This window comes from Oncorhynchus mykiss, chromosome 22 (genome assembly GCF_013265735.2).
Source record: "Oncorhynchus mykiss isolate Arlee chromosome 22, USDA_OmykA_1.1, whole genome shotgun sequence".
Lineage (NCBI taxonomy): Eukaryota > Metazoa > Chordata > Actinopteri > Salmoniformes > Salmonidae > Oncorhynchus > Oncorhynchus mykiss.
The window spans coordinates 43,630,616-43,644,105 of record NC_048586.1 but is presented as its reverse complement, the minus strand read 5'-3'; the positions used below and the strand labels follow the sequence as shown (position 1 = coordinate 43,644,105).

At 37.5% G+C, this 13,490-nt stretch overlaps 1 protein-coding gene across 1 annotated transcript; it reads right to left on the bottom strand.

The window, feature by feature from the left end:
• Window positions 1-189: 189 nt before the first annotated feature.
• LOC110502162 (trace amine-associated receptor 13c-like) lies at window positions 190-2,794 on the bottom strand. Its single transcript, XM_036959361.1, has one exon. It carries the CDS (start codon window positions 2,724-2,726, stop codon window positions 1,767-1,769), a length of 960 nt encoding a protein of 319 aa, XP_036815256.1. The 5' UTR covers window positions 2,727-2,794; the 3' UTR covers window positions 190-1,766.
• Window positions 2,795-13,490: the final 10,696 nt, after the last annotated feature.

The following is a 13,490-nucleotide window of genomic DNA, read 5'->3' as shown; positions in this document are numbered from 1 at the left end:
CTCCCCAACCCCCACTCACAAACAAACTTATTCACTCACTCTGTAACAGCCTGCAAACTGCTTGATAGTCAGCAGCATCAGGTCACAGTGAAACACATAAAAATATTTATAAAGACAAATACCACGGCGGCCGCAACATTTATTTGAATTGACTATTCTCAAAATGATGTAGAACATATCAATGGTTACAGTATAAACACAAAACAACACAGAGGAGGTTAAATTAAACATTTGATTCTGAAACAGTCACACTGTAGTGTGCTGAAGGAAGTCATGTGTTTATGGTCTGCAAAATGACTTTACTAATAATAAGTAAATGGTTTATAATTACATTTATTAAACATCTTATGAACTTATGAATCATTATTATATACTTTAAAAGTTGTTTATAAATATGAGAATAACTACCTTACTAAAACAAATGTGGGAGTAATGATACATAACTATTTACTAATCCATTCTAAATGCTGTAATAAAAGGTGTTATTATAAAGTGTCAGCAATCTCTATATACATTCAGAGTAAACAACATCTGAAAGAGCTGCTCTGGTGTGACCCCTGACCTGGAAGCATTAATGTAGTGAGAGCAGTGGTAGTGTTCATAACCAGTGTGTTGAGGTTGAAGTGTCTGCTTCAGTCTTCTGCCCTGTTGTTTTTAATCATTATTCCATATAGTAGTCATTTGTAAAAGTGAGAATACCTAGCTGACTAACATTTAACAAATGTGGGAGTAATGATGAATAAATGGTGAACAAACTGTAAATGATTACAAATGGTTTAATACTGAACATTATTATAAAGTGTTACCCACAATTTCATATTATTACATTTGACAAGTACTTACACAATACACCATTGAGTTAGACTTTGATGTTATCTGATATCATAAAGAATTGCACATTTCAACTTTAATGTACTTGTTTAAGGCGTTGTGTCCCAAATGAACCACTAGAGGGTAATGTTTAACAACATATAGACTGAGTGTACAGAACATGAAAGGTATAATCCCTTATTGATGTCACCTGTTAAATCCAATTCAATCATTGTAGACGAAGGTGAGGAGACAGGTAAAAGAAGGATTTTTAAGCCTTAAAACAATTAAGACATGGATTGTGTATGTGTGCCATTCACAGGGTGAATGGGCAAGACAACATATTTAAGTGCCTTTGAAAGGGGTATGGTACTAGGTGCCAGGGGAATTGGTGTTGATTGTGTCAAGAAGGGCAACGGTGTTTTTCACACCCAGCAATTTCCTGTGTATCAAGAATGGTCAGTCACCCACAGCACAAAGGATTGGAGTCAATATGGGCCGGCATCCCTGTGGAACACTTTCGACATCCTGTATAGTCCATTTCCAGGCTGTAGTGAGGGCAAAAGAGGGTGCAATTCAATATTAGGTTGTTGTTCCTAATGTTTTGTACACTCAGCTTATAATTACTTATGACATCCTCAAAATGTGCTTTCAAGAAAACGCACAAACTATTTACCATTAAATAACATGGCACTACCACAGGCGTTGGTACTTGGAATATACAACCCAAAATGACTACAACGTATTTTATAAAACAAGCTTATACCTTCTTAAGCCTTCTCCTAGTCATTCCAATCCAACCAAAACATTCTGTATCAACACCACATGTATCTATGATGACAACACAGAGATAAGTAATGAAAATGATATTGTTACATGAAAGAAGCAATTACCAAAATTGTATAACAAAACCATTTCAAACCTGTTTGTCAAATTGGGGAATAAAAACATAGGGACTATGAACATCTAAACTTCAGAGTTATAATAAGTTTAGCTGTCACTTTGAACCATGGATAAAAGAAAGCATAAATTATTGGATTAATTAAGGAATTAACAAGTGGCAGAAAGCTGATGATGGATGATGATACATTTTCACCTAAAAAAGATAGAAAGAAAACAAATAGCGATGGTGTCCAACAAATGAGATAGTTGAAAACAACAATAGACAGAGTTTTTGTTGCTTTTCTCTCAGACTTATTTGCCTGTACAGTTTTAACACCAAACACACAGGCAGCCTCTTTTGAAAATACCTTTCTGGCCTGTGATCTGGCCACCACAAAGATTTTCATATAAAGTATTATAATAATAGAGCACGGGACAACCATTTTAAGTACAAGGTCAATGATATTAACCCAATTGAACCTTTCAAGTATAAAACATTCTTTCAAACACCTACTGGGAACCTGTACATTTACAAAGTTTTTTATAATAGCAGCATCGTGTATGACACAACAACACCAGGTAATGGATATACAACACATCATTCTTGTTGTTGTTATTTTAGAGTGGTACAATAAGGGATCACACACAGCAACATAGCGGTCAATAGATATCAAGACCAAATTGCCCAGAGATAAAGAAGTACATAAACAAGTGATGTAGAATTGAAACACACAGAAATATTCCCCAAATCCCCAGCATGATTCCATTATTGCTACCGCCGTTACTGGTAATGCAATCAATCCCACCAGGAGATCTGACACAGCCAGAGAGAGGATGAGCAGGTTGGTTGTAGTGTGGAGCTGTTTGAAGTGAGAGATGGAGATGATCACCAGTACGTTCAAAAATACTGTAACTGCTGAAATCACTGAGATGAATAAGTAGATTGCTGAGTGAATTGAAGTCAATGGCAAAGCCTTTCTGCAAGAAGAATTTCTGTCTTGAAAACAGTATTGAACATCTTCGAGTTCCTCCATTTGTAGTAAAATATCAAAATGCTGAGATCATCCTGCTCCTGCTTGGTCCTGTAAGTGACCCTGCCAGGTCAGCCGTCTGACAAACTCTGAGCTCTGCCTCTCTATTTATCCATGACTGACTGACTGACACCTCCCCCCCCCCCGCCCCTCTCCACAGGAGCCTCTCTGCACACACACAAACACACACAAATCATTTATGAAAACATGATGTAATGTATGACGTGATTGGATGTTGCTGTGCCCACCTAGCCTGTCCTTCAGTCTCTCTGATTGTTAGATATGAGTGTAAAGGTACATGTTCTGAAATACTGAGCATTATAATGGGGACGATTTTGTTCTCCTATTTCCACAATGTTTTATTAATAGCCAGAGATTTGAATTTAAAATTATGTAAATCATGGTTATTTCATTTATAATTGGGCTGATTCAAACAAATACATTTTTAAGTAGGTTAGAAGCAGGACAGTGAGACAGAGTCTGGGTCAGACAGTCAGGCAGGCAGGCTCTACCTGGACCTCTGCCTCTTCTCAGTGGGAGGAGTCTGGAGTTTCATCTCTCTCCAGTCCCCAGAGGGAACCAAACTTACAGCCTGACCTGGTCAAGAGGGCAGAGGAGAGAGTGGAAGTCATCCTAGATGACGCAGTGTGGAGGAAGACCTCAGCAATACTGCACAGAGTCAAACCGAGCAGGAGCACATACAGGATGTGAGCATAGACCCTGATCAGTTTTGAAATGTTTTATTTTGTTTCCCACACAATGAAGAAGGTTGAGATGGGATGCACTGACAGCAACTTATCCACATATTTCATGGTACGTTACTGAATAGAAAAAATAGCATATTGTTATGACTGTCCTGATCAGGTCAGGTTACAGGAGACCACAACCCTACAGATTATCTCTCAAACCCCAACAGAGGAGGAGATCTAGGGGTCTGAAGATGTGGGGGTTTTATGACCCCTCACACGCATGTTAAATATTAGGCCACAGACAAATTTATTTTGTCCTGTTACTATGGAGAACCAGCCTCAGAACATTAAACATGAAATAAAGGGACTTTGGCACAATGGCTTCCGTCAGCCACAATGGTGGTCATGACGATAGAGGGAATATGAAAATGTATGTCTTTTTTTATTTTTTTATTTTTTATTGAAGGTTAATAGAATACCAAAACATTGTACATTGTATGGAAAATGTCCAAATCAAAGAGAATGTTTTGGTAAAGATGAAATGTGAAGTTAGTTGTCTAAAATTGGATTTGAGTCTAATCTAGACCTTGCCCATAACTTGGTACGCCCAGAGAAGTGCCCTAAAGGCGGTTCTACCCACTTCTGACCCGAGGGTATAAAACCTGTGTGTGAAGAATTTACAGATAAGACTACGTGACCCAAGCTGCAGCCGAGGTCTAAAAAAGTCAACAAACCCAAAACGCAACACAAGTTTGAAGACTGTCGTGGAAATTTCCTCTATTTACCAAATCATGGGAGCAAACCACACACACAAGTCAGAGTTAGTTATAAAAGTCCATCTTTAATTATATGAGCTCTATCACAACCCTGTGACTCTCAGATAAATTCAGTGTCTCCCAGTGAATTCTCTGAGCGCCCCCTTACAATGCAACTGAGTTCCTTTAATAGCAAAGACACACATAGTCAGACAGCATAGACATAACTCATCGTTCAGCTTTGTCTCCTTTCCCAAACCCAGAACCCATAAACCAAATCCTCCATATCAACAGGCATATATCAAATTGTCATTTAGATGCAACCCACTCTAAATACAAACTCCTGGACAAACTCACGGAGAGGAGGGTGAGGCTATAGGTTAAGATAGAAACAACATAAGAGGGAGCATAGAATGATTCCAGACACTGCAACCTTCCTTTCCCCACTATGGGAAAGGTAGAGAGTGAAAGATATGTTTACACATGATGACACTTTGACCTCTCCCCTCTCAGCGGCCCAGGCAACTTAGTTTTGACATAGAACAGATAACTGCAACCTCACCATAGAATTACACAAAAATACCATTCTGATGAGAATTAACTTACACACATTTGATGAATATAAAACATCTTACATATGTTACCAACAAATTCTGAATCTTCCCTAACATTCCCCTCTCAAGGGACTCAGTCCCTTTTGAAGAATCAGAATAGTAACATACTCAATATTTTAAAATTCAAATCCCCTCAATGTCAAATACCTTAGCTTATATGTAAGCTTTCTCCCTTCTGAAACTAAGATTTACAACCCTTATTCTACAAGACAAACTTGCACATGTTTAATAACACAGAATAATCCATTTGAGGAAAAATAAAAACATAACATATAGCTGCTCTTTAAATTACATGAGAACCAGTGTCTAAACACAGGCCTCCTCACAACATATAGGACAGACATCCCTCTAAGTACTCATGCTCAGAAATATACTCAGGAATAGAGAATAGGTCATTGAAATCATTCATATTACAAATCATAAGTAACAACCCAACTATTTATCAAACCAATATTTAGAATAGCACTCCTCAGTGATTCAAATTTGTCTTATCACTCAAAGTAAAAACCTCAATTTAACACACATCAATATTAGCAGATTTACATACAGTATAATTATCCCATAATTCTACTATTAACTTTTTTAATCATGATTTTAATACAGATCAGAACAACAGTTTAGTTCAGTTCATTAACTACATGATAAATGATTACTTTTACCAATTATTCTTAACACACATATCTAAACATATTTCACATAGAATATCAAAACATTCTATTGAAACTATTCTTTCAAATTGGTTTATACTCCCCATCTCACTGTCAACACGTAGAGCCAAGGATCAAGAAATTAGACCTATACCCCTCGGGAATAGAACAAAACAAACACAACAATACAATACACTCAACAATACAATACACTCAACAATACAATACACTCATTCACATATCACTTAAGTTGCATAACTTCAATTCAAACCCTCAAAAAACTGAATCCTCCCCCATGTTTTACACACATCTCTCCGTATGAGAGTAATGTAAAACAAAATTTCAGCTAACCTAATCAAATTAAAATCACTAAACTAAAAAAAAAACACTCCACAAAGAAAAATTATTTAACCCCTATGGTCATAGGAAAATAGACTTAAAGCAGCATACCCTTAGTTAAAAGCAATGCCCTCTTCACACTGGTCCAAATTACAAATATGGATTAAGAAACATATTTACCAATTACACAAATTATTTTGAAAGCAGTCTTACAAATGACCATAATTTCATTATCCAAATGGCTTTCCAATGCGGGTGATCAAGCCACAACGGAAAGTCATCAGAAGGTCATAGGTCATACAAAACCCTCCAAAGCAGTGTTTTGCACTATATGAAACAATTTGCAAACAATAATCAACTAGTTCCAAACATTTTCGTAATTCCATGTTCCCAGAACATTCCTTTATCAAAAGAATTTGCGTGTGTAATGAAAAGTCAGAAAATAAAAACTCATTACAATCCCAATGTGGTGAGTGGCCCCTTCAATGTGGTAGTTTATGGCCCCAATTTCACTCACTCTCCCCAAGAGTACATTCCCTGGACACATTCCAGAGAGACAGTGAAATATCAATTTTCCCGAAGAAAAACACAAAAACACTTAGTATTCATTTACACTACATTGATTCAGAAACTCAAACGTGAACTATAAACCAAACCTAATCAAATCAACGTATATGCATGATAAGTTAAATCAACTCCTAAAAAAAACTTTTAATCAGCAACCTAATCATTTCAATCTGTTGATATAAATTTAGTAAAAACCAATCCTGATTTTTTTAAACAAATCTAAAATCCTTCAAAAGTCGGTGCTGTCTCATCATCTAAAATAAAAATAAACTTAATATTTTCCCCCACTGATATCCACAAAGGTCAATACTGTTCAGCACATCCATTAATGACCTTCCTTTAGTCTGTACAGGGTCTGAAGTTCCAATGTATGCAGATGATACAGTGATAAATTCATGCAAATAACAAACTACACAAGAACTCACTACTATAATGATTCAGATGACAAAATTGCTCAGAGACTCATGTTTACATCTCAATAAAATAAAACACAGTCTGCATGTTCCTCAAAAAACAAGTACTGATGTAAAAAGCTCCTGGTGGTATCTGATTTTAAGTGCCTAGGCATCTTACTTGATTCCAACCTTTCTTTTAAACAGCAAATAATAAAGGAACTCAAATACAAAATTCAACCTAGCTAATTTCCCAAAACATATGAAATTGTTTTGACTACACTATATAACTACTATAACAACACTATAATTAAAATCTATGATACTCCCCCACTTAACATACTAGTTTAGTCTTTGGCCCAATCTTGCTTTTCAACATTCATACCCATTCAGTCTTCTGTCAACAGGTTCTCATACTATTCAATCCAGCAATCACCTTTAATGACCTGGCTCAAATTAACTGGTGTTACTTAAACAATCAAACCAAGAATCAATAACAATCAGAAGCTATCCTTACGATGTTTTATGATTCAGACATCCAGTCTCCCAATTCTCATAGCCTAATACCGTAAATATAAACGCCACAAATCTATGATGCCCACCTAGCGAATCAGCTGCTAGAAATACAGACAAAAATTTACCTGAACAACGGTTAAAACAATTAGAGTAAGGTTATTGTATATTCAAACTAATAACGCAAATGTACGTTATTCTACAACAATCTACCGTCCTCCAGCAACTTTCCCTGACAATGAGCAGCCAACATAACAACTCACTCTCTTACATACCTTCAACTCAACTTTCCTATTTCTTTTTCCCCCAGTTGGGCAAAAATATAACCCCTCTCATTTCAACGTTTTTCCTTACCTCTATCGTAAGATTAAAACCCCAACTTTATAACTTCCTCTTCTCTTTGCTCTCCACACTTATGAAATGTATCATATTTCTTTAAAAATAACACACACAGCGCAAAAATTATAGCATGCGTCAGTCAATCTATAAGAATGAAAAACATTTCGGTAACCACTTTCCTATCGCCATTCTCTCCCCGCTATCATTCAGAGTGTCTTTAACTTAGGTAACTGTCTTCTCTATTGATACAGTAATTTAAATACGACCCAATTCTCTATACATTATTCCAGCAGATAATTTAGTGAACAGACATCGTCTTGCATCAGAATTCGCTTCGTTATTATTTGAAATTGAATTAGCCTATCAATTTAACCTAAACAATCTATTGAAAACGTTCAATTTATCTCTTATACAAACACCAGCGACAATAACTTTCCAGGCAAAACATACAAACAGATTATTTACAATCAAAAACTCTGAATTCAGCCAGCGCCGTGACTGGGAATGGAACTCGGGCCTCCCACGTTGCAGGCGAGAATTCTACCACTGAACCACTAATGCTACTGCCAATAACCCCATTTACAAAGTAAAATCAAAACACGTCATTATCGGTAATTCCCAGAAGAATAATAGCCCAATTTTAATGTACAAACGTTACTCCAGCTATGATTCTCAAATTCCAAATTACACATATTAGCAATCAAAGAATAAAATCGACAGTTAATGACTAGGAAACAGTTATTGCTAATTTTAATAAAAATAGATAATGTTTACTTATGCAACGTCTTTCAATTACTCTACTACATCACATTAGTCACGCAAGGATAATTAGTTTGATGGAAAACCTTAGGCTTTGTACAACATTATAAATTACATCGAGCATCCCTCGAATTCTATTTAACTTCATGGAAAACAGTTTATTCAATAAATCCCGCAATTTCTCTCATACTGGGAAGAAAAATTATAACATGTTCAGACCTTAAGGGCAGTTTGATTTCAAATGTTTCGCCCAGACGGAGATAATCCAATATGCGTTCTATAGTTACATCGTTAGGGTAAAATAACCAAAAGTGGACACACTCTAATCAGTTTCTAGAGCTCAATTTCCCAGATTTTGTAGATTATTGTAATATTGCTTAAAAACTTCATCTTTATCAAATTATCCATTTAAGATATCAACTCAAAACCTACGTACGTCTACGAATGGGTGGTTTAAATTGTTTCTAATCATTTTCAGCATTACTTTATACACACATACCATTTATCATAATTTCAAATAATTCACAGAATCCATATAAAATGTAAGAAATCTTAGTTACTCACACACTTTCAGGATCATCCACACAGGATTGGTCAGATTTTTCACATAGAACTTTTCTGACGTCCACACAGAACATCAATAGGTTTGCCCACACAGAGTAAACCCTACCCCGCTCACACAGAACGGTCCGACTCACACAGAGTAACCCTACCCCGCTCACACAGAACGGTCCGACTCACACAGAGTAACCCTAGGGCATACCTGGCTAGCACATTTAAAATAATTGGAATTCACCACATCTGAGGGTCACTTAGACAAATCACACAGACGCACAGAATGAGGTCCTTCTTCCAATAGGGCTTCACCAAGTGCCGTGTTTCATCTAGAACACACAGACCTCCTGGCCCCTCACCCCGACAGACCTCACCAAATCCCCACTGTGATCAATTCAGTGTCAGGAGGGCTCTTGGTCACTGGCAACCGGACAGCGCAGTCTCCCTGAGATCCCAAGTTTAGGGGATCCCTTGCGCACAATTTATTTACCTAGATCATAGGAACGGTCACCGAGTGAAGATTCACATCCCCTCCTCGTCGCCAAATGTCGTGGAAATTTCCTCTATTTACCAAATCATGGGAGCAAACCACACACACAAGTCAGAGTTAGTTATAAAAGTCCATCTTTAATTATATGAGCTCTATCACAACCCTGTGACTCTCAGATAAATTCAGTGTCTCCCAGTGAATTCTCTGAGCGCCCCCTTACAATGCAACTGAGTTCCTTTAATAGCAAAGACACACATAGTCAGACAGCATAGACATAACTCATCGTTCAGCTTTGTCTCCTTTCCCAAACCCAGAACCCATAAACCAAATCCTCCATATCAACAGGCATATATCAAATTGTCATTTAGATGCAACCCACTCTAAATACAAACTCCTGGACAAACTCACGGAGAGGAGGGTGAGGCTATAGGTTAAGATAGAAACAACATAAGAGGGAGCATAGAATGATTCCAGACACTGCAACCTTCCTTTCCCCACTATGGGAAAGGTAGAGAGTGAAAGATATGTTTACACATGATGACACTTTGACCTCTCCCCTCTCAGCGGCCCAGGCAACTTAGTTTTGACATAGAACAGATAACTGCAACCTCACCATAGAATTAAACAAAAATACCATTCTGATGAGAATTAACTTACACACATTTGATGAATATAAAACATCTTACATATGTTACCAACAAATTCTGAATCTTCCCTAACAAGACAAATAAATATTTTTCTACCCAAGCTACGGATGAGTAGCTGTATCTAAGCGGGTGAATTCAAGTCAAACCCCCTAGCCTCCACTCCACTCCTCATCGAATCGGGGTATCTACACTGTTTCATTCCAACACTGTGAGCTCTGAGCTACAGAGCTGCCTGTCCTCAGAAGATCCCTTCCAGAGCAAGGGCAAGGGAACAGACTCCTAAGCCAAAAGGACACTGACCTCGTGAGGACAACCAAAGAGTTGCGCCGGAGAAGTGCGTCATTGAGCAGCCTGAACGGTCCACGTGGAGAACCCACGGAGACATTGCCCACGTAATTGCATCATTATATTCTGACCCATAAGAGCGGCAGTTTGGGTCAAGGCTAGGGTTAAAATAAGCATAGCTGACAAATTCACCCAAAGGTATATTTCTCTCGTGTACTTTCTCTCTTTTTCTCTCTCTTTTAAATCCCCATTTTGGGTAACATGCGTCATAGTGTGTTGGCCCGTTATACTAAGTTCTAATCAATAGCCTAGAATGTGGTTTTGTGTATGTATATATTTTATCAACATTTTAGCTTTCTAGTAAAAAATACTCAACTAAGATTGGTGTGTTACGAACTCATTGGTGAGACCCGGGTCCTTGCAGATTCCCAGATTATGCGACGTTCAGAACGAGACTGTAGAGGTAACTGGTTAATGTTGTAAAACCAATATTCTGATATTCTTTGAGTTAATTTGGAAAATAGAAAATCAATAAAACAAATTTTCCCATGGTGCCCCAGGTTAATGAGTTAATAATTGCTTGATTAAGTTAATCACGCAATTAGAAACCTTTAATTGTTCGATGAGCAACAGTCGTCACATTAACTAATTCAACGTCACGACATATTGGCGCCCCCTGGTGAGGAATCTAAAATATGACAAGGCCGCACTGTTGGGTTAATTCCATACCAATTGTGTAGCAAGATACCCACTAATAGGGAACGTGAGCTGGGATTAGACCGTCGTGAGACAGGTTAGTTTTACCTGCCATTTACCTGCCATATGCCATTAATAGCTGTAGGCAGGACTAGTGCAGGAGAGAAGCGTGTGTGTGTGTGACGTTCAATTTCCCCCAGATACTGGTCAAGAAAGTACCACCCCTGTGGTATTTCTGATGAAAGCCAGTGCGTAGGGGGGGTCTACTGAATGCTACGAGCTAGGACATAAGTACCAGCCGATGCAGGTAGTCGGGCCCAACTTAGTGTTATTTCTGTTGATCGCTTTCAGGGGTGACCAGACTCGGTCATAAGCAATTCCTAGAGCAGAGGACATATGAGCCAGGCATTATAAGGGTTGAACGTGAGACGTCACCTAGTAAACCTGTTCCCTTGTTGGAGGGAACTTCCCTTGTGCGGTGAGGTGGAAACCCAGCGCAAGAAAGCATTGCTCCAGATGCTAAGCTATCAAAAGGGAGCAGCCATTTTTGTTTTCCCCTTTGTTCATAGTGAATTCCCGCTCCAGGCGGGAATCCTGTGTTATCTCAGCTTGCGCTATCAGTAACCTCTGGCGACGAATCGCCAGTCATTTTTCGTGAAATAATTCAGGTAACGCTGTAGGATATCAACTGATTAGATAATATTGTCTTTCAATTTTATACATACATTAAATTGATACACTACCTTTCCAGGTTGGTTATTGGAATAATACACAAACTAATGTGTACTAACCAATGAGACATCATTAAACTGTTCCCCATTAACTTAGATATAGCAACTATTTCAGGGTAATTGAAGCTAATTCCTGTAGCCTATACGGGGTTGACTAATCATTCAAATTGATTACAAAAATTAAATCTGTTTTACCAGCTTAATGACCATTTTACAGTATTGTGAAATTCTACCTTCACTGGTACCTGGTCGATTTTAGCTTGTGTTAACAGTGACCTCTGGTGGTGAAGAATCACCAGTAATTATTTTTTAATATCATATTTTTTTAATATCATATTTTTTTATATCATTGGCTCATTCAATGTAATAAATACATTAAAACTCTTTATCCTACCCCCTCCTTTTTTCGAACATTCTGTTAAAAATCGCGCAACATTTCAGCGTCCTGCTACTCATGCCAGGAATATAGTATATGCATATGATTAGTATGTGTGGATAGAAAACACTCTGAAGTTTCTAAAACTGGTTAAATCACGGCTGTGACTATAACAGAGCGTGTGTTTCATCGAAAACCGCAAGAAAAACTGGTCACTGAAATCTGAAAAAAGTATCCATGTGCCCCTTTCATGGATTGTTTAAAGGAAACCAAATTTAATATGGAGAAGGATGCAATTCCTACAGCTTCCACACGATGTCGCCAAAAACGTCATTTCCATTGACACAAATCCTTTGAGACATTACCAATAGATCCGTCATTCCATCCAGCCTACCTCAATCGATTTTGGAAGATTGAAAAATGGACACTGTTTTCTTGTGTAGCTGCTATTGAATACAGATCGCCCAGTGATCAATTTGATCGCTTATTAACGTTTACAAATACCTAAAGTTGGGTTATAAAAGTAGGTTGAAGTGTTTTGTCAAAGAATATAGGCAACTTATATAATTTTTAAACATGACGTTGCGTGTTGGAAGAGATCTTTTTTCCTGATGCAGACAGGCTATACAAATGGATATTTTGGGCATTCATGGACGGATTTAATCGGGAAAAAGACCAATTTGTGATGTTTATGGGACATATAGGAGTGCCAACAAAGAATATCATCAAAGGTAATGAATGTTTTACATTTTATTTCTGCGTTTTTGTGTAGCGCCGGCTACGCTAATTATTTTGTTTACGTCGCCTTCAGGCATTTTGGGGTGTTGCATGCTATCAGATAATAGCTTCTCATGCTTTCGCCGAAAAGCATTTTAAAAATCTGACTTGTTGGCTAGATTCACAACGAGTGTAGCTTTAATTCAATACCCTACATGTATATTTTAATGAACGTTTGAGTTTTAACGAGTACATTTAGCATTTAGCGTAGCGCTTTTTGCATTTCCAGGTGCCTACTTGAGACGTCTGCGTCTCAAGTAGGAGCAAGAAGTTAAATTGCTACACTACCTTTCCAGGTCGATTATTGGAATAATACGCAAACGAATGTGTTCCAACCAATGAGACATAGTTAAACTTTTCAACGTTAACTTAGAGATAGCAACTCTTTCAGGTGAATTAAAGTTAAAATTCCCAAATAGCCTATACAGGTTAGATTTATCATTAAAATTAATTTAATAAATTAAATTGGTTTTGGCAAGTTCAGTAATAACCAACTCACATTACTGACCCAGTCTTGATGATTCATTGACATTTACAAACTGAGTTAAATCGTGTTTGCAGCCTCCAACTCAAAAACCCAAACATGACATAAATTG

Excerpts from the sequence above, each read along its gene's own strand:
- LOC110502162 (XM_036959361.1), bottom strand. The coding sequence starts at position 2,726 with ATGGAGGAACTCGAAGATGTTCAATACTGTTTTCAAGACAGAAATTCT.